This window comes from Parus major, chromosome 3 (assembly GCF_001522545.3).
Source record: "Parus major isolate Abel chromosome 3, Parus_major1.1, whole genome shotgun sequence".
NCBI classification, from domain to species: domain Eukaryota; kingdom Metazoa; phylum Chordata; class Aves; order Passeriformes; family Paridae; genus Parus; species Parus major.
The window spans coordinates 64,844,154-64,865,375 of record NC_031770.1 but is presented as its reverse complement, the minus strand read 5'-3'; the positions used below and the strand labels follow the sequence as shown (position 1 = coordinate 64,865,375).

Below are 21,222 nucleotides of genomic sequence, written 5' to 3'. Positions count from 1 at the left end.
TTATCTGTGAAATGTTTTTTCAGCAGAATTAGTTAATGCCAATCTCAAAACATAAATATTATGTTTCAGAAGGAAAAATTTAAAAATAAAAAATGTCTTCACAGGAATGAGACAAAAGTGCAGAGATTAAAAAACTAAATGGCAAAAATAGCAGATGTAGTCAGAAGGTGTCATGTATGTAGGAGTTAGACTGGTAAAGGATTGGGACTGCAGCACTCTGGTACTGGATCATACACTACAAATTGACTGGTAAACACCACAGCTAATGGAGAGCATCAGGCTAGCACTAGATTCAGCAACGTCTGACTTTGCTGTTGTGGGTGGTCTTCAAATGTTGCTAGCCTAATATAAAAATATCCTGTGAAAATGCAAAATAACTCCTTCTGCCTGTCTGTGTGGGGACTCCTAGGCTGCAACAAATCTCTCAGCCTGGAAGAGGGATTCCTCTCCAAGAGCCAGGTTACTGCATCTTCCTACTGGGAGGAGACCAATGAGTTTGGGCAACTACTCCTGTGGTCCCCAGACAAGGCTTGGCTACAAGTCCCAGGATGGTCTTGGGCCTCTAACCACAGCAGCAACCGTGAATGGCTGGAGATAGACCTGGGAGAGAAAAAGAGAATAACAGGTATGTCCCTCTCTGGTTATTAGAAATGAGTGTTTCAGCTGGAGAAGAAACTGAATGTATCTGAAAAGCTGATAATGCACTAAGGCAATGTTTCTTTTGTTAAATGTAATGAAATGTTCTGCACTCAGAAATATTATGTTCCTATTTAAAACATCATGGCTATTTACAAGACTGGTCTTTCTATGGGGATATAGGATTGAACTCGACTGTCATGCACATCTGATCTGTAAACATGCTGACAGGACAAAATACTTACACAGGGAGCAGTGGAGTCTGGGTGGATGATCTGGAATCAATAAGAAACATGAAAGTCACAGCCTTTGAAACAAGGCCGAGGTGAAAGAAATTCCTGTTTCCATCTCCTGGCTTAGTTGTAAAAATGTAAATTACAGTTGCTGTAAAAGATGTAAAGATGGCCGATACAGACCATAATATCAAAAAGTAATTTTCATTTTGGAGTCACAGAATCACAGAAGGAGTGAAAATGGAAGGCACCACAGTGGGTCATATGGTCCAGCCTCAAGCAGGGTGATCCTCGAGCACACAGCACAGGATTGTGTCCAGATAGTTCTTGGATATCTCCCATGAGGAACACTCCACACCACTCTGGGCAACCTGTTCAGTGCTTGGCCACCTGCACGGTAGAGGAGTCCTGACTCATGCTCAAGTGGAACTTCCTGTGCATCAGTTTCTGCCCTTTGCCTCTTGTCCTACTGCTGGGCACCACTGAGCACAGCCGGGCTCCATCCCCTTGTCATGCCCCCTTTTAGATACTGATGGACATTGGTGAGGTCCCCTCAGTCATCTCTCCTCAAGGCTGAACAGACCCAGCTCCCTCAGCCTTTTGTGCTCTGTCAAAAATATCTGTTGCTCCAAGTTTACAATTTAAAACAGAATTTTCCATTCTTCATCCAACTTTTAAACTCAATTTCAACAGAGTTTGAAAAATAAACACCTTGAAGACCAAGTTTTCTAAATTGTTTTGGCTTCTGTGTTTGTGTTTGAAAATGTTCCTTTAAAACAGGCACTTAGCTAATGAAAACGTTTCTTGCATTTTCTTAAAAGGGATTAAGACCACTGGTTCTGGATCCATGAATTTTAACTTTTATGTGAAGACATTTACAATGAACTATAAAAATAACAACTCAAAATGGAGAACTTACAAAGGGATTCTGAGCAACGAAGAAAAGGTAAGGGAAAGTGGGAAGGGTAGGAAAACACAAAACGATAATGCATATGCTGCCTTGACATTGAAGGGCAGACTTTCACTGTTAAGAAAGATTAGGAGTTTCAAACTTGTCTAGACTTGGGCTGTCTTCACCAGAGTAATTTATGGCTACAGAGTAGATAGTGAGCTTGTCGAAACAAGGAAGTTATCCAGGGATTGGTGAAGCTGTGGGACACACACAGGGAGGCGTGTGTATGTCTGCACCCATCTTTTAAAAAAGCAGAGTAATTGGAGCTGTACAGCAGCTGTTGGGGCAAGTCCTTAGCTCAGCTCAGTGTTTGTGCCAGGGATGCTGTTGGTATGGCACCAGCAAAGCTGAGCTCCAAATGCATCAGGATAGTCAAACCATCTCCCTCTGCCAAGTGAAGCAACCCCTCAGGTGAAGGGCGGAGCTGCTGGTGGAGTTTGTCTGAAAACATTTTCCCCTAAAAAAACTCATGTTTCCTTCCAAACAAAAGAAATTCCAAAAGCCTTCCTCCCTGACCCCACAGGAGCAAGTTTGATATAGCAAACAGACCATTTTACTAAAATGTCTAGAAGTGGATCACCTCAGTTTTTAGTTTTTATGTTTCTACCCTCATATTTCCAAGAAAGGGTGCTGCAGTGCTCTTAAATAAAAAATGATAGCATTAAACCAGCATACATTAGCTGGAAATTACACAGTATTGAAACGGTGATAATCTTTCTCCACCGAGCTAACAGAAAAATGTGATCATCTGGCACAACTAAAAAGATTATTTCATTCCAGAACTCTCAATTCCTAAAGTCTTGCAGCTGAATCCCAGGTTATCAATGTGTTAGTCTTAGGATGAAAATCTTTGAAATTTGATGTCAGGAGCACTTTGAAGAAAGAGACTTTTAAAACAGGGCAAACAGTATGTGCACTTTTTGTTGCAGGTATTCCAAGGCAACTCCAACTCCGGTGACGTAGTGCGCAACAACTTCATCCCTCCAATAGTGGCTCGCTATGTGCGGATTATCCCTCAGACCTGGAACCAAAGAATAGCACTGAAGCTGGAGCTGATGGGCTGTAGAATAATGCCAGGTATGGGGTAAGCAGTGCATGGTGCCCCTAAAGCCCACTGTGCTGCCCCAGTGCCGCTGACCCCCCCTTCTCTCTTGCAGCTAACAGCTCGTTCACACATTCAATGTGGCAGAAACCGAGTCAGAGCACAGAAACCTCCCTTGGAAAAGAAGACAGGACTGTTACAGAGCCCATCCCCTCCGAAGAAACTAACTTGGGTAATGCTACCTAGTGCTGCATTTTCTGTAGGATGCATCGTGCCTTCAGCCCAGTCTGAGTGAACTTTAAACTTTCTCACAAATCAAAACTTTTATTTTCCCTTCAGACTTTATTAATGACAGAGAGAAGAGGGAGGAGCAATAGGTTCTTTTTGTATTAAGGCACAGAAAGAGATTGAAAGCCTTAATTTTCCTTGATGTGTTAAACATTGGGCTTTGGTTTCCCTGTCATACTGGTTGATGTGCCATGCTTGGTGGGTGGCTCAAGGGAATACAGTGAGCACTCAGCAGCAATTTTTGGGAGAGTTCTTCCTCACTCTCATCCTGTATTTTAGAATTTTTTAGTATGTGAAGTAGTCATCTCACAAAAGTGTTATCATCTCTCCACACAAGCATGACTCCTTCTAGAGTGAGTTCCCAGCTGAAAGCAGCATAGAGTAGTGCCTGATTGTGTAATTAAACACTATTCCATAATGCCTGCATTCATGGGGGCTCAGACGACCTCAGTTTGTGTAATTCTCCCTGATTTTGCAGTCTTCATCCTTTAATGTTGTGGAGCTAACTTCTTAGACTTTAAAAAGCAAACAAAATTTGGTATACTGACTGTTTGGTGGGCTCATAGCCAGGCAGGAATTGCCAGACCCACAAATGCTAGTACCCACTAGGTAGCTGATAGTTGTAGAAATGCCTCTGTGAAAAAACTGGTTGTAAGAAGCAATCCATGGAAGAAAAAACAAAATTCTGAAACTGCTTGCCAAGAGGAAAAAAGCTCAGTTCATCTGTGCAGCAGTATGAGTAAACCATATCCATGTTCACTGAAAATGAAATCTACTGAGATTTCATCTGCTAAACTGTAAATGTCCTGTGGACACTTATACTGCCTTATTCTCACAGCTGGCAAGTGTCTGTAGAAATGGAATGGCACACTCCTGACACAAGAGCTAGCCCACTGCTAATTTTCAAATCCCTGCTCTAAAGCATGTTAGAATTTAAGAGTGGCTAAACAGGTTTTTCCCTAGGTTCCCTCATGGAAATTTTTGAACTATTTTGACTGAAATGTTTCAGCCAGTTCAGCACGAGCCATGAGATACTTGGCATGTAAAACTGCAGTCTCCTCTGGCAGATTTATAAGCAACTGCAAACAGTGTGTATGAGTGGCTTTTTAAAAGTCATCTAGTGTGTAATAAGAAAGAACTGCTCTTTGTAATGATGCATATAGATGCCAAGTCAAGTGTAACCCTTGAGAAAGGACCTTCAATTATTCTGTTTCAACATTGTTCCACACAGGTACATGGCATCCAACCATGGCTGAGGAATGGTCTTTTTGTTTTATAACATTTAAAAAATAAATAAATGTAATATAAAGTACATTTTCATGCTTTCTTCAAGAAGCATTCCTGCAACATTATCTACCTTTTGTTATAGTAAAAATTACCAGCTTTAGAGTACCTTTTAAACTTTTATCCCTTCTTTTTTTCTCATGCAGGTTTAAAGCTTACAGCTATAATTGTCCCCATCCTCATCGTGCTGTTTCTGTTTTTGTTCTCTGGAATTTGTATCTGCGCAGCCCTACGCAAGTAAGATACTGTTTTTGTCAAAGGAGGCATTTGTGGGTACCTAGCTAGCATGTCCAACTCTGTGCCTTCTTTCCAGAGCCTCCTTACCAGGGAGCTGGGAATTGATCCTGTTTTTCCGTATTTCTTTTAAGTAGTCTTTAACCTGTCTTTGTAAATTGTATTTGTAAATTATATTTCTTACTGCATGCCTCCCCTAGTCAGAGAAAAATGAAGGTAAAGCAGGTCAGAACTGTGCATAACCAGCTGTTCTCTTCACCCTACATGTACTCACAAGCACTGAGGTGTAAAGCAATCAAAAACAGGATACTTTCCACACCAAAGCCAAGTAAAAATTCAGTGAAGGGAAGATTTGAGCTATCTATCTGGATAATTTTCTTTAATTTCCCTCCTGTTGTGTTTCTGCTTCCCAGTCCCTTAAGTCAGAGCACTTAACCTAGCAGGCTGAAAGCAGAGCTCAGCTCTGGAGTCACACATATACACTGATGTAAGCAGCTAAAAGTAAGCTATTTTAGCTCAAAAGACTGGAAGAAGCGCTGCTAACTGTGCTTCCTGCTAGATGTCCATTCCTATGAATCTGCACTTTCATGTTGAACCAGGAAATTCTTCTGTCAGCAGATGGGGATTTGGAAGTGTAAGCAATGCTCTGGTGATGCTGCTTCATCACCAGTGATACTCAGCTCTGCCCGGGATTCCCAGTAAATCCATAAAATAGCCAAAGAATTGAGAAGAGCAGACCCAAACATAGCCTGGAGTGACACATGTAGGCATAGACACATCAAACTGATGAGTGCCAGCCCCAGAAATGTGAACCACCAGCATTCACAACCTGCACATGGATGGAGGAAAAGAAAATGTCGAAGTGCTGGTTTGCATGCCTGATGTTCTGGTCAACAGCAACCTCCAGGAATTTGAAGTGAAGTCTTGTCCTCAGCCACTAAGTAAAATGGCTCTGCTGGAGCTAAGGCATGAAGCTGAAATGCTGTAAGCACTGATGTTCATAAATCCTTTCCTCTCCTCGCAGGCGAGAAGCCAAAGGACTTTCCTATGGATTATCCAGTACTCAGAAATCAGGTTAGTGGAGAATCAGGCACTTTGTCCTGTCCTGTCCCCTGGGCCAGTAGGAAGGAGTATATGCAACTAAGTATTTAATGCTTGTGAAATAGAATCCACATTTCCTCATTCAAATTCACCTCTTCATACCAGGGAAACAGCAAATGATAATCCCACTTGTGTCATCCTAGCACAGTGCCCTGAGAAACAATATAATTTAGTTTCTATGACAGAAAGGCAATTAACAAAAGATCTATTATACAGAGTGCATAAGTTAGCATGTAAGAGTGCTCCCAGGTGCCCTCCTTTTCCTTCCCACTTCCAAAATACCTATTTTGCAGAAAATTGCTCGTTTTCTTTTCCCCACAGCAGAGGGGATTGCCTTTCTCTAAGAGAACAAGGGATAATAATTTTTTACAGCTTTAATATTTTCTTCTCACTGCCCTCCCTGGTTGAAACTGTGTTTATAAAGCCTAACAACAGTGAACTGTATTGAATGAGGGATTGGCCTAAGCACACTGCTTTAGGAGATGACTGCAAAACCCCAATAAAATATTTTCTTTGTCTTGCTCAATAACATTTCCTAGAGTGGGGTTCCTGTCAGCTTGGTAGCTGGGGTGTTTTTCTTGGCCAGACAGTTCTGTGAAGGAATATGCTTCTGAAACTCTGTTTTCCATAAAAAAACCAAACCACTAAGCACTTCATATGTCTCTTGACAAGTCTCTTGCTCAGCTCCAAAATTTCATCCCTCAGCAGGTGCTGACGTCAGTGAAAGGAACGCTGTTACCCACTGCAGCTCGCCCTCATTAGAAAATTAATTTGTACTTAACATCATATTTGCTAATATGATTTTTCAAGGTCACATCATAATCCTTTCTCACTTGCTAATGAGGACAAATCCCAAGAAATTGAAGATAGCCTCTTACCCAGTCAGTTCATTTGTTGTATGTCTGCTTCATTATTCAAGCTCCTAAGCCCTTGTGAACCAGGCTTGGGGCTTAGGAAGCTGTGAGTCAAACTCACCTCTCCACAGACCTCCTGGTGCAGGCTCCAGCAAGTCCTTGACACTGTGGATTTTTTTTTCTTTTCTGTCTTACAAGGATGTTGTGAGAACAAGCTAATGGATGAGTGCAGGTGCTCAGATACCAATGAAATGGAAGCCACCCTAATCTACTGAAAAAAGGAGAAATTATAAGCATTATTTTTGCCACATATTCAATGCCAAAACTTAACTGACTTAAAGCTGGTATTTTATCAATATACTTTGTTAAGGCATCACTGTAGGCACCTACAGAGTTTGAGCCCTTCTTGCCAAAAAATCTTATATAAACTTGGAAATCCCAGTTGATGATTCACTTCTTCCTTCACCCTCCATATTTAGGGGGCTTTTTTTAAACAAACAGCCCATTTTAGTCATGTTTTTTAACTATTTCAATATATTGAGAGCAATGAATATACCAAAAATTAAACTTTTTGGTAAGTCTTCTGATTCTAAGCATTTAGCTTGCTGATAAACCTTCTATTTTTACTTCTTTTTCATAGGTTGTTGGAAACAAATCAAGCAGCCCTTTACCAGACATCAGTCAACTGAATTTACCATCAGCTATAACAACGAGAAGGAGACACCACAAAAGCTGGATCTGGTCACCAGTGACATGGCAGGTAACAGCTGCTCCCCCCTAGATGGATCCCTTTTTCTCTGTGTGCAGAGCCAGTAGCAGGGAGAGGGATGGCCCAGCAACGTTCAGCTCTTATGTAAGCTGAGGTCCAGATTTATTCATGGTCATCCCAAACATATAGTGAAGCAGCTTAATATATTAGGAGAAGAAAGACTCACTGTTTTGGATTTTTGTTTTCTTGGAGTTGTTGGAAAAATTTCCTGACTCTGAAATAGTTACAGCTGAAGGTAATGATGGAAGACACTCAGGCGTGGATGAAGTGTAAGAATGTGCCTAGGATAGGATTGGTTCCCTTCGCTGACTAATGCTTGTGCTTCTATTCAAACACAAGTGTCTCTGGAAATGGAAATATGATCAGCCCCTTGCTGCTGATCAAATAGGAAAGTTACTTAGTTGGTTTGTGGTAGGATTTCATGCCTGACTGTAAGATCTATTGTGCTGAGATCCCTGTGCAGCTTTCCTGAACTATCTGGGAGATGAGGCCTCCCAAAGAGGAGGCAGGTGGATGAGAGAGAAGAAAGCCAACCACAGCACTTCTCTCTGTGCTACCTTGGCTCCAGGTCACTGTTTGGATAGAACAAATCCCAATGAAAGAGCATCAGTACTATTTGCATCCCAAAGGGATGATTTTTTTAATTCATCCTCTTAGCACATCTTATCCCCGCCTAGTCTAGTCTGTCTGGTAAGGCCAGTGAGACCAGCCATTTCATGGGATCAGTGATCAGCACTCTTGAAGAAAGATTAGTTTGCTGTTTTCAGCCCCTAGACCTTAGAAATTCCTTAGAATTTCTTCATTGTGTTTGGCAGAGAAATACATTTATAAAACAAATGAATGGTTACTGTAATTCCATATGGTGTTGCTCTCAATATCTTTCAAAGACAGTTTCAATCCTTTATAGAAACTTCCAATATAAATATGCAGAGACCTATAAAGCAGTTTTAAGGAAAAAGAATGAATAAAGGTTCCTCACAAAATATGGTTATTTGGTTCCCTGGCCACATCTGAGCAGTCTTTGCTCTCTCCACCATCCCCTCCTGCTGTGTTGTTGGGAAGTCTGAACTCTCAGCCTGGCTCAGGCATATTCCCAGCCTTAGCATTTCACCTGCAGTCTCCTTAAAAATAAAAAACATGAAATAAGAACGTGAATGCAACCTAGAAGTGTGTCATTTAATAGTTTAACGGTAGGGAGCTCATGATCTGCATATAGGTTATCATGCTATATGAAATTCCCTCACTTGGGACCCCCAGCTGCCTGCTGGTTCCCAAAGGCAGCCAGGAGGAAGTCGAGATGCTCCATCCTATGTGAGAGAGATTTCTGGGGATGGTGGCAGCGATGCTGGGGAGAGCTGCACTACTTACTTAGTGAAATATCATAACACCTTCACCCTACATGCTGAAGTTTGGGACACAGCCAGAAACTGCCAAAAAGATTCACAGGACATATGGGATCGAATTCGACGCTCATGTCAGATGAACCGCGATGCCAGAACAGAAACCGAGCTAACTTCTTCACGCCTGCATGAAAACACGATACTTTAGCAGTGTCATTTACTAGAGCTGTTCAGGCCACTGTATGTATCTGTAAGAGATTGTCACCAGCGCCAAAGCGAGAAAGTTAGAACGTTCACTTTTCTCATAATAGTATTACTGGATTTTTCAGAAAACCTTCTCGTTCAGATCTCCTCACACGACAGCCTGGCACCTACCTTAACTAGAGGTGCAAACATGCACTTCTTGAGGCTCTGTTTCCTCCATCCCACTCCCTGCTCCTGCTCAGGCCGTTTGCCCTAGGCCAGCTCTATCCCTGCCATCCCCCTTGACTGGGTGACTGCCCAGTTCCTCTGGCAGCACCATTCCTGCTTCTCCCCCCAAGCTCATCCCCCCTGGCATGCCTGCAGCCGTGCTGAGCTGGCTTAGCACATTTCACACTTCCATTGACTCTCTTGGCTGCCGTTTTGCCTAACTTCATCCTTCTTGTCAGTCAGCTACTGTGAGATGCCTTTTAAATAAAGCCGGCTCGTTAAGAATCCTCTGGGCATTTTAATTATTCCGAAAGTGGAACACTCATTTTGGAGAACTTCTGGCTTGTGGATCTTCCTGAAGTGTCCTTTGTCCAGTTTGTTGCTAATATTTTGTTGATCTCACTCTTTTTTTTAGGGATTTCAAGTATACTCCAGAAATGTTAGTTGATTTGGGAGAGGGTAGGTAGGGAAAGGGAGGGAGGGAGTAGGAAAAAAGGTGGCAGATTGGAGCTTCTCTGTGGAAGAGTTTCTGCCATGTTGTGCAACTCTTGCTGGCTGAAGGAAGTTGAAGGATTGGTGTTGGGGAAAGGTTTCCTCACGTCCCAAATAACCACGCATTTCATAAAATAACAGTGTAGTTTTTCAACCTAAAATACCTATCTATGCTGAAGTAATATATATATATATATAAGATAACCAATCTATGCCTTATTTCATGCTTTCTTTTAGATTATCAGCAGCCTCTCATGATTGGGACTGGGACGGTAACACGTAAAGGATCTACTTTTCGCCCCATGGACACCAAAGAGGAGGGAAGAAGGGGGAGTTCTGAGTTCGAAAATCACTATCACTGCCCTCACAGAGCTAACAGGCATGAATATGCTCTGCCCCTGACCAGCCAAGAGCCCGAGTACGCCACCCCCATCATAGAGCGGCACATAGCAAGAGAAAGTAATTTCCCCTCTGAGAATGGCTACAACGTTCCCGTCGCCTCCTCTCAGATACATTCCCTTACTGCTGGCAGCTTCTCCAGTTCATGTAAAACCGACACCAGGAACGGAGACTATCAGACACCCCAGAGTGTCATAAACTACGACAAACCCAAAGTTAATGGTGTTCTGACCTCGGTGAGCTACAGCACAGACTACCAGAAGCCCCAGCAAACTGCTCTTGGGGGCGAGGGTTACTCCACGCCCAGGGACTGCCTAAAGCCCATAAGCCAGACAGCAATGACAGCTCTCTTGTGATTTGCCGAGCAGGAGCGGCACGGTGCGCAGGAACGTCACTGCACAGCTTTCTGAAGTGAAAACAGAGTTTGGAGGGACTCTGCTGTGGGAGGCAGAAGGCAAACAAGCCCTGTGTACATAATATTGCTGTCTTGCTGGGTTCTGACATCTGAAGAAAGCATATGCTGTTTATCACTGTTTATAGCAAGAGAGATGTTATCAGTGAAGACTGTACATCTTATTTTCTGTAACTGATCTCAGTGCTCCATTTGCAATGTGTGCAATTTGTACATAGCTTTTATTTAAGGAGAATTTCTTAGGTTTCCTTTTCACCTGGGGGTTTGAAAGGATTGCAGGAATGCCTATTTAAGAAAAACAGTCCTCTTTTTCTGTCTTTATCTTACCTGCTGCTGTGCTGGCAGCTGTAAATGGTGTATCTTACAGTTGTGTTGATTCATCTCCTTTCCTATGATAACTGAAGATAAGGCTGTAATTCTGACTGGGAGGATAGAAGTTAAACTACTTGCTGCATAATGTGCATGAGCAAAGGCAGCTGAGTATTTAAATGCTGTGCTCAAACACAACTTCCCAGCTGCTTTTTTAGCAGCAATTCTCACATGCTTGAATTTGATCTAGCGTACAAGCTGAGCCCATGAAACTTGCAATTCATGTTAGAAAACAGGTATAAAGGCTGAAACTGGTTTTGGGTTCAAGCCATGGTTTTCACTCCACAACAGGAAAAAAAAAAAACCCAGCAAACCTAAACCAGAAAAACAAACAAAACAACATATCCGATACCAGTTAATCTGGGGGAAGTTATTTTAATTTTTTTTTTTATTTAGGAAGTGTGTCTGTAACCAAAATGTGAATTTACAGCTGATAATTCAATGCTGTTCAAGCCCACGTTCATTCTTTTGCTGCTAAACTATAAGGAAATTTGTTCCTTGGCACAAAGCAGCAAACTTCCCGAACTCTTCATTTCTCCACTAGGTATTTTTCTGTCTTACAAATTTAATGTAACGTTTCTGCTAGAAGTATTTCAGCTACCTAAAACACAGTGTGTGTATGGGTTACTGTTGCAGTTAAATCTGCAAGACCAGCAAGATCAGCACTGTTGTTTTCAAATAGTTTTTCTTTTGCAGCTAATGTTTCCCTTAGTTCCGTTTTCAGACAAACTTGAAAAAGCCTGGGGTTGGGTGCAATGTGTCGCACAGTAGCTGGCTCCTCTTTCAGCAGGGGCAGCTTTTGGAGCAGAACAGCTTCTGGTCATGACTGGGACCGTCCACTGCCCTCCTACCTCCAGTGTTTGGGGCATTTCTTTGAATTCAAAAGCTTGTCCTAAAATGTCAAGAAGCTATACACTTCTGTGAAGAAAGAATGGTGCTATACTTAAGGCACAAGGTTGGGAAGCGAGACCAGTGAAACCTGAGCTCTGGGAAAGTCGCTCTGTGAAGGCCCTCGCTTTATTTCCTTGTACATAAACGGGATGATTTGCAAAGGATGCCACGAAGATTGATCAGTCTGTTTGCAGAGTGCTTTCAGATCTCTGGGTGGAAAGTGCTCTCAGAGGACAGAGTGGTTGCAGTGGTACTGCTCACAAATACTGCTGACTCCAGCCAGACCTGAACTTAAGGCAAGCTCTGAGTGGGTTCTTTGCATACCCTTGTTTTGCGGCCTCAGGTGGTGGCATTCCCCCGCGCTGCCGCACCGTGCATGCGATTCCCATGCAAAGAAGAAAGAGTCAAGGTAACCTCGTAGCCTTCCTGTGTTTGCTGTCAATACAGTTTCTGTGAAATGTCTAAAACACCTCAGGTCCCGAAGTGAAACAGCAGCAGCCTGTTTGTTAGACCGAGCTGGGCGGTGTTGTTTACCTTCTGTTGTTTACATGTCTGTGTAAATAAAGAACACTGGTATTTGTAAATCAGCCACACAGCCCTGCCACTTCACTCGGTGACTCGATCATCGCTGCACGCCCACTCCCGCCACATACCCTGCAGGGTGAGAAGGAAGTGTTCCTTACGCCCTGCAAAAGTGCCAGTTGCGCTGCTGCAATTCACGGCCCCAGTGTGACAGGCTAAAAAAAGATTCTCTCAGTGCCCCATTTAGCCCAGATTTTCTGTCCATAAGCTCTAGAGAAGAGCCCACAAACAAACTCCTGTGCCAAACCCCACTGCTGGTGCATATGATTGAGGAAAGGATGAGGATGCCCTCCTGATGAGCTTGAAACCAATCCTCTGCCCACACAACTAATTAGCCTGACTTGTCACTTGACAAACAAGTCAGTAATTAGGCCTACTCCCCACCTAATGAGGCAGCTAAGTAACACAGCAATGCAAGGGGACCAGGCAGCAGATGACAGTACTTGTATTACAGTGAACTTTTTGCATATTTCTGCCACATGCTAGGCACATCTGCAGCAAGTGTCAAAAGCTCCTTGGCAACATCTGTCCATTTCTGCTGTCACTCAAATCCATCTTAACACAGCTGATTTAGCCTAATGGAAAGTTTGATCTCAATTTGCACCTTGCCTTCATCCTTACCCCCCTCAAAAGAAACCCAACAAACCTGCAAAGGTGGCTTAAAATAGATCCCCAAACACCTTCAGCCTCCCTTCACAGCAGCTTAGTGCTGACAGGGACAGAGGCAGCACATCTCCTGGTCACTGCCAGGGTGCTTCATGTTTCACATCTGAGTGACTGCTGAGCCTGGTTTACACTAAGAGCCTCAGGCCTCTCCACCTTGGCCTAGGAAATTTTTAGCAACCCTAGCAGCAGATACACAAGGGAACTTCCTACTCTACGTCTCTGTATCCTAATGTGGTAGAGATACAAAGCTCTGTGTAGGAATGAAAGAGGATTTCCTGAATCTTACCAGTGCCAGTGCCCATCCATCCATCCATCCATCCTCTGAATGGTTTTTTACATACTGTTACATCAAACTCCAGCTTGTCTACATCAGCCTGTCCAAAGCCAGATGCAGATAGAACACAAGCAGACAGCCTTATAAAACATAGATTTAAAAACCTTTGTCCCACAGTGAAGGTTAGAGTATGCACCATTTTGGGATATTACCACATTCAGAAGGCCTGTTAGCTCTGGATCTCTCTCCAGCATCTCTAGAGATTGTATGAGAGCAGGGTCTGATCTGATCCTCTGGTCAATGGAGACTTTCAGTGGTGTTTTGGTACCAAACTTCTTCCCCAAGCAGCCACTCCCAGTGGGTTGGAACAGTAAAGCCAAGTCAGAGTCCACAAAAAGGTTAAATATTAACTGCTCCTGGCACTTAGGACCTGCCTGTCCCATTGACTATTGACAGCAAGTCACTGACTTTGCTGGGAACAGGGACAGCTCTGTAACTGCACGTCTGACCGAGGGAACTGAAGGAGATGGCTCTTGAGGTAGGAAAGTGTAAAACTAAAAATGGTGTCAGCTACCTACAGCTCAAACCAAAAAATGACAGCATGCATTTCCAGCTGGTGCATTATATTTAAAATACAAAAAAATTACAAAAAGCCCCCATCTACAACAAAGGTTCCAAAAATACCACAGCAAAACCACAAATTTTATCTGCCCTGACCTCCTTAGACTGGCAAATAGATCACAAATTCTTATTTCTTCTATCAAGTACCTTTCTAATGCATACAAAAGTATTTTTTCTATCAAGTGTAATCCTAAAGAGTATTTTTCTATTTCTTTTAGTTGCTAAACATCAGATAGTAAACCTTACCTTAGCACTTACCATGATGTTTACTTCCAACAGGCAATAGATTAAAAGTAGCCCTAGACTGGAATTTGGATTTCCTGGCTCAGAGTATGCCCTGGTTAGAACATTACCTGCTCTCTTTTTATGATCTTTGGCTCAACAGCCTGGCCTCACCTCCCTCTCCAGACCTCCCTCACCATCCACAGGATGGGTTCAACCAGCTCAGTAGCCCACTCATTACAGCAGCCTGCAGAGATGGGGCAGGCAGGGAAAGCCCTGAGGCCGATCTGCACCCCAGGCATCTGAGAAGCCTTGTGAGCATGGAGCTAAAATGGCAGCAGACACAGCAGTGCCTCTAGCACCTGTGTGTAATGACAGATCCCTGTCTCCTTATTTTGAAAAAACACAGGAGGTTGGATTCCCATCAGTAGAAGCAGCTTGTGAATCCCATGGCTGGTCTGCACTGTTGGCATGGCTAAAACCTGGGAGGATTAAGTTTTTAATACAGGCTTCCTTCAGATTTTTCCCACTGGCTGCCAGAGAACTGGCAGTCCTTCACTCCATGGGCAGGTTTTAGTGGAACCCTGTCTGAAGTACAAAATATTCTCTACACAGGATGGGAATATCAGGCTATAGGTCCCATTACAGGAGCAGATACATAACGGTGCTTGCCTGTTTGGTAGAACACTATCATTACAACAAAAAGTGAAAAAATGAAGAGAGTTCTAAGATGGGAGCCTGTGGTCTCACAGCAGTCCTGCAGGATCAGATGTCCACTGAAAAGTAACCTTGCAGAAATACATCTGTATTCTTCTCCACCCCCTCTCCAAAATCAGGTTAGCTTTGCTCAGCAAGTGGGCCTCTTAAAGGCTCCCCAGCCTGTAATCAGGCCAGACCGAAAAGGAATGACAAGGTTATGTTGTTGCATTCCTTTTTCCTTATTATTTTCCATAATAAAAATTGTGTACTGCCATTTTCTTTCCAATATCAGCTATGATGTAAGTTTATTCTGACCTCCAGCCTCCACTGTGATTAATACAGCGTGAAAGCAGAATTTGCCATTTCGTTTGAAGCTCATCAGTGTTGTTGATACCTGCACAGAAAATTACCCTGCCATAGCTCTGTGGGGTTAACAGGACTACCATTGCAATGCCTAAGAATTATTGAAGAGAGTTTCACAGAACATACTTATCTAAAAGGAAGGTGCCATTTCTGCACTATCAGTTTCAAACTTAAAATAGAAATCTCTCCTGAGGGCTTCCTTTTTTTGAAGCCCCCTTCCTCCCCCCAGTACAGTCCTACAATCCATTAAGGACACGCGACAAGGAGTCAGATAAAGTATTTCTAAACTAGATAAAGACAAGAGGGAAGACATCCTTAGTTGAGGAAAATTCATGCTACCCGTGATAAAGAGGATGCCTCACATCTGACTTTCTGTGCTATCTCATTGTATAGTCTGGACATGAGAATTTGGAGACTTTCTCATTCAAACGTCACCAATTTGTTTAGGCTTCGCCTCACATTAAGAGGCTGTAAGTCCTAAAAAACCTTTGCCATCTACAGTAGGCAAAGGTTATTCAGTAACCTCTTGTCCTGGGCTGAGTTAATTCATTACTTAGACACTCACAACACAGCTACTGCTCTGCCATGTGACATCCAAGATTATCATCCTGTTTATTTTTATACAGTCACAAGTATAAAAAAGAGAAATCCAGGAAGGAGACAACTTAATCAAGTTAAAACACAACATAATTTTTTACCACAGTAAAAACTAAAAGTCAACAAACATGACAGAGCAGTGTTACTAAGGCATTTGTGCCCTCAATAGTCACCCTGAACAGATCTCAAGAATCCATAATTTTGACTAGACACAAAATTTTTAACAGACTTTACTGGAAAAGCTCCCTTAATGTATTAATAATCTGCATTATTAGCTAACCCAAAGAGTAACAGTACCCTGAATACCCAGCATTTCCTCCTACTAAATCTGAGCTACCAAAAAGAATGAGAAAACTTACAAACATAAATTATTCAAAGCTTGTAACATTCTCTCAGCCAAATCAGATGACAACAGACAATAATAGACTTTAAAAACACATGTATGTTGCCTGCTAGAAGGCAGGCAAAAAGGTAGGGAGGGAGCCAAAATCCTAGGCTTAAAAGAAACACCAAGACCAATTTAAAACAAACAATATAGAAACATACAGCAATGGGTGATGCCTGAGCTGTGACAGGGAGCTTATCAGAAGTCCTCCTCCGTGAGGAGTGGCAGATAGCAGAGAAGATGGGGATGCTTGCCATAAAACAAGAGGAGAAAAGACCCAGAAAGACACCAGTATTACCCACCACCCCACCCCTGGTCTGAACAATTTAACCCCCTGAGCATATACTAGAAATCAGTCTTTACAAATGTGTTTCGTGCATCCTAATTTCTCTGGCCCGGGCAAACACCATTTCACAGATGGGCGAACTGAGATAGACAGATATGCTGCCACCTGTCCAGAGCTGTAGCAACAAATCAAACCTATCCAAAAAATGCAAAGGCCTCTGAAAACACCAGCCGCAAACCTGTGAAAAGTCCTCTGTTGAGGAGGGAAAGAAAGACAGGGGCGATAAAGACTAAGACGAGCTAGCAGACCTCACTTGAAGAGGCAGCTTTTCTTCACATCTATGGCTAAGCTTTTTATCCTTAAGTGACACCATCTGTTCTGACAGACAGTTTTATAAAATTTGAATAAGGTGACCTGGATAAAGCATGCCTGTTATATGGAAATGCCAGTGTCATACATGGATGTGGAAAGGTTGTGGATGGTTCATGCATCAAGCGCTTTCAGCATCTCATCATAAAAGGCCACACAAGCCTTTTCTGACATGCCACAACACAAAGCAAGACTTTTGATAACAATGCTGCAATAAGTTTACTACTATCTTATAAAGACCTTGCAGTTGGCATTCATACTCCTTTAAGGTAAGTATTCATGTATATAGGTAACTTTTTAACATATGAAGTCATGGTCCTTCTTCTCCTTTTTATAATACAACCACATCACTGTACAAGGACCAGCACCAAGGACATAAATATGTCTCTGCTGACAGCTCTATTGATCACCTGGTTAATGACAACAAACAAGGTTTGTGGACTGGACTATCATTTGGTGGTCTCTGGAAAGGAGCACCAGGAGAGAAAAGACAAAGGTGAGTCAACATGAACTGACCTTCCTCTTTCTCCAACCAAGAGGCTTCTGTCTGAACCTGGACTAGAGCAAAACATATCTTTTTTTCCCCACTTCTTCGCATCTGACATGACCATGGGCAGTCTCTGTTCCAGCAAAGATTCCAGGAATGTGACAAGGCTGGTTCTGTATCATGGTTGAAGGGCACCAGTGAAGCACAGGCAGGAGTATTTATGAACCTACCTGGCCATCTCACTTCACATTTTATCAGTGCATTCTGTCCCTTCTTTTGGAAAGCCTTAACCCATCCACAAACAAGAGATAAAACATCTCACTGCTTGTCTCTGAGCTTGTAAGAAAGCAGAGCACTCATTTTTTAAAGTAATTGATGGGGATAATCAAGTGGTTTTTAGCAAGACATGAGTGCAGATCTGTATGTAATTATGTATGTCTGTGTTTATATGTGTTTGGACATATGCTTCACTGATATATAAAGAGGACAATTTTTAACTGTAATATGTGCCATCTGCAAACTACTTGCTACAGGATGTCAATTAGTCTGGATGTCAATTATTTTAAGATTACATGTTTCTAGAAATAGTTCTAATGAATGAAGTTTTTCTATTTTTTTTAATTAAAAACCACAACCAACCAACTAAACCACAAAAAAACCCCAACCCATGAAACAATAGATTCCGTTTCTCAAAGGTACGTTAATGCTGAATATTGGAAGGAAGCTGCTGCCCCCTGTTGGCACCACATAGAAATGCAGATACTTTGCAGGAAAAAGATTCTGGTCACAAATTGCAATTACTAAGTAATAAACAAATTTGGACATGGAAAACTGCATAAAACTGACACGGCCCCAAGTACACTTGCCTACTTACCCAGACCACTAAATCCCAACCCCATTAACTTAGTGAGATGTGGGGGTCGTAATACACAGAATCACCATGTCTTACTTTTTAAAATAAAAGTTAGTTATATGTGACCTGGATTTAAAATAACACTTCAAATAATACTTAAAGGAGCACCCTAATTCTGCTGGCCTCCTGAATTGCCTTAAAACACCTCACATGTCTCACAAATTAGGAGAACACCTAAACTGCCACACTGGATAAAAAAAGGAAGATCAAATAAACAGGAAAGCCTGCAGCAGCACTCAATTCCCAGCTATACAATTTCTCAGTTCCAAGCCCAAACCTGCCACCCTCAGAAGCTGAAGGTAACCACTGCAGGGCTTAAACTGTAGCACCCATAGGGAATCCCTTCTCACAGAACCACAGACTACCATGCAAATTATAAATTGAACCAAGAGGAACTGGTGCCATTTATGGATGTAACTCCAAGGCCTCACTTCTATGAGAGGATCAGCACTGCCAACCTATAGAAACCTTCTTCCCCAGCCTTTAGCAGAAGAAGAGTCAACAGTGGCAAACTCTCTACAGGTTGTTCCAGCAGGGATTGAATAGGGACACTCAATTTATTATTGGAAGGGAAAGCATTCATGTCAAGGACATTCCCAGCAGTGTATGCCCAGGGGACCAAATATGTAAGTATTCCAGTTCAGTAGCATTTTATTGCTTACATTCCCCTGAAGAATTTGATGACAGACAAACACTTGGACAACAGCAAGTAAAGTAATATTAGAAAAAATATTTTCATGGGAATCTGACTTACTTCATTTGACAGAAGTAATAGCTATGCAAATATTTAGACAGTTCATAGGCAAATTAAGATTTAATCAACAGGCTGTACAGAGATTTACAAATATATTTGAAGACTTGCAGTTTCAACAGAAAAATTACCAGCTGTCTCCGAAGCACCCCTGACTTTCAGCACTACAGGCAATCAAAACATATCTGTGAATGCCTGTACTTTCACTTGTATTTACATTTTCCTAACCTCCTGATTGAGACCCAGCCATTGAAAACCAGGCAGCAGAGAGCTGATGACCCCACAACTGATGCAGGGGAAGCTGAGGAGCCAGCTAAGGCTGCAGTGCTTTAGCACTTCAAAAAGGAAATTTTAAGAAATACAGTGTGCCAAAAACTCAGAAGGGAACTATGATCGCAATTCCCAGTAAAAAGTTACAAAGAAAAACCGTAGCCAGATCTCCTGGGATCAAGAGGTGGACTTTTAACATACCTCTCACAGGGGACAGAAGAGCATAGTCCTGCAGAGCCTTCAAAACATTGGCAGCTCCAATGCTTACCTAGGTAGGGCTGGGAAACACAAGCCTTAGCACACGAGGCAGAAGGCTGACAACGAGACACCAAATAACTTGGGCAGCTGATTGAATCAAACACTATTGTACAGAGCATGGAAAATTTACCCAAATGACTTCAAGTTTTCAGCTAGGAATTGAAAATCCTTGAAAAATACTACTTGGTCTTTTTCCATTTGACTCAGAAGCAACACATCCTGCACAGCAGCAGGCATCACAAGCAGATTCCAAAGTACTTCTGAGGGAAGGGAATATCAGGTGAACAGAGTAGCTAGGACAAGGCTACTCTGAAGCATTAAAAGCAACATGAAAACAGAAAATCTATGAGAAAAGAAAATCCAAAGAAATCGAGTATTTCTCTTTCAAAGTCAGCATGTTTTCTGCTTCTCAACTCCTCGGTTCTCTTACAACTGTGAAACTTCTAAAGAACTGGAAACTACATCCTGTTGGAAAAGACACAGTGGACAAGGTGATAATATTTTCCAATTATTGTAGTGTAAGTTCAAGCTTATAAAGGCAAGCTTGAAATATGTTAGCCCATTTTTTTCAGGTCATTAAGCTGAGGTTTTAATCAGCAAAAACAGACTTCTTACACATCCTAAGTCAGGACGTGTTTCTCTTCTGTCACATGGGACTCTGGAAAAAAAACATGCAGAGGACTATTCAATGACCACAGTCACTGGAAGCAGCCTCTGAGCTCCTTCAGCAGGACACTAGAACACGAAGTAATTTTGAATCATCTTCTTTGACCTCAGGTAACAAAGTAATTTTGTTTCTTCTCTTTCTATCATCTTCATTCATAGCTGCCTCTAGTCCTCTGCCTGTTTTACAACTCGAGCTAGATTTCTCTGCTTTCCCTCTTCCTTCCATCTGCTGAAGTCACCCATATCTAAAGCCTCCTAAAAAATTTAGAGCTAAAAAATAAATAGCTAACAGTTTCAGCCCTCACCAATTGTACATTCTACATCTTTTCATCCAACATGACTCAGCCTTGTCTATTGAGACAGTTCCTACGCTCACAGTTTTCTGCCCTCTACTTACACACTCCCAATAAATCCTTAAGCACTACCATAATTATAGTACTACCAGTTACCACACATTGCTTTTCACTTGAGCTCTCTGCTCATTCAGAAGAACTTCATGCTTTAGGGTGAGATGACCACTCAAGTACAGGTGAGAGATTATTTCTTTTAAAATATAATTTAAAACACAAAACAGACATTCGGTCTGAACAAAAGGACTTCAATCAGGACTAAAAGATGTAACTTAAAGGGAAGTGTTTTGTAAATTCAGTGGAAAACTTAGAATATTTCAAAATGCATGGAAAACAAACATCAACCAAAACAAAGAGAGAGAAAGGGAAGTTCCTACACATTTTGCTAAATTACTTAACCCTTTGACAGGTCTGGGTCTTTGTAGCTCTTCCTAGTCAAGGGCTTCAGAATATTTATGGTATTGTTATACAGTCAGATACTGCAAATTTATTTTGTTTCTAACTAAAAAACATTCAGCAGAAAATGCATGTCAACGAAATTTGAGGTATGTCCTGTGTCTTTCAAAAAAATGTATTTTGCTCTTAACTATTGCCAGCCAAGACTAGATTAGAGTCAAACTTCCAATTATGCTGTTTTGGCTTCCCCCATATTAGCTTTTTGGCCAGGTGTGGACTACATGCTCAACAGACAAAAAACACACAGGATTAGGTCTTCTTTAGATATAAAAAGAGAAGAAAATGAAATACAACTCTGAA

General features: G+C 42.0%; 1 protein-coding gene and 1 long non-coding RNA gene across 2 annotated transcripts in view; one reads left to right on the top strand and one right to left on the bottom strand.

Moving 5' to 3' along the window:
* Nucleotides 1-12,294, top strand: part of DCBLD1 (discoidin, CUB and LCCL domain containing 1) — a 46,613-nt gene extending 34,319 nt beyond the window's left edge. Inside the window, exons 8-15 of the mRNA XM_015623355.2 lie at nt 410-625; nt 1,691-1,815; nt 2,751-2,898; nt 2,979-3,095; nt 4,582-4,672; nt 5,694-5,743; nt 7,265-7,384; nt 9,874-12,294. Coding sequence (XP_015478841.1) covers nt 410-625; nt 1,691-1,815; nt 2,751-2,898; nt 2,979-3,095; nt 4,582-4,672; nt 5,694-5,743; nt 7,265-7,384; nt 9,874-10,391 — 1,385 coding nt within the window. The 3' untranslated portion in view covers nt 10,392-12,294. The remainder of the gene's footprint in view (nt 1-409; nt 626-1,690; nt 1,816-2,750; nt 2,899-2,978; nt 3,096-4,581; nt 4,673-5,693; nt 5,744-7,264; nt 7,385-9,873) is intronic.
* On the bottom strand, nt 2,758-7,250 carry LOC107202534. The gene is made up of 2 exons (XR_004496430.1): nt 6,746-7,250; nt 2,758-2,842 (listed from the first exon to the last, which is right to left on the bottom strand). It is a non-coding gene; the product is annotated as an uncharacterized LOC107202534 (long non-coding RNA).
* Nucleotides 12,295-21,222: the final 8,928 nt, after the last annotated feature.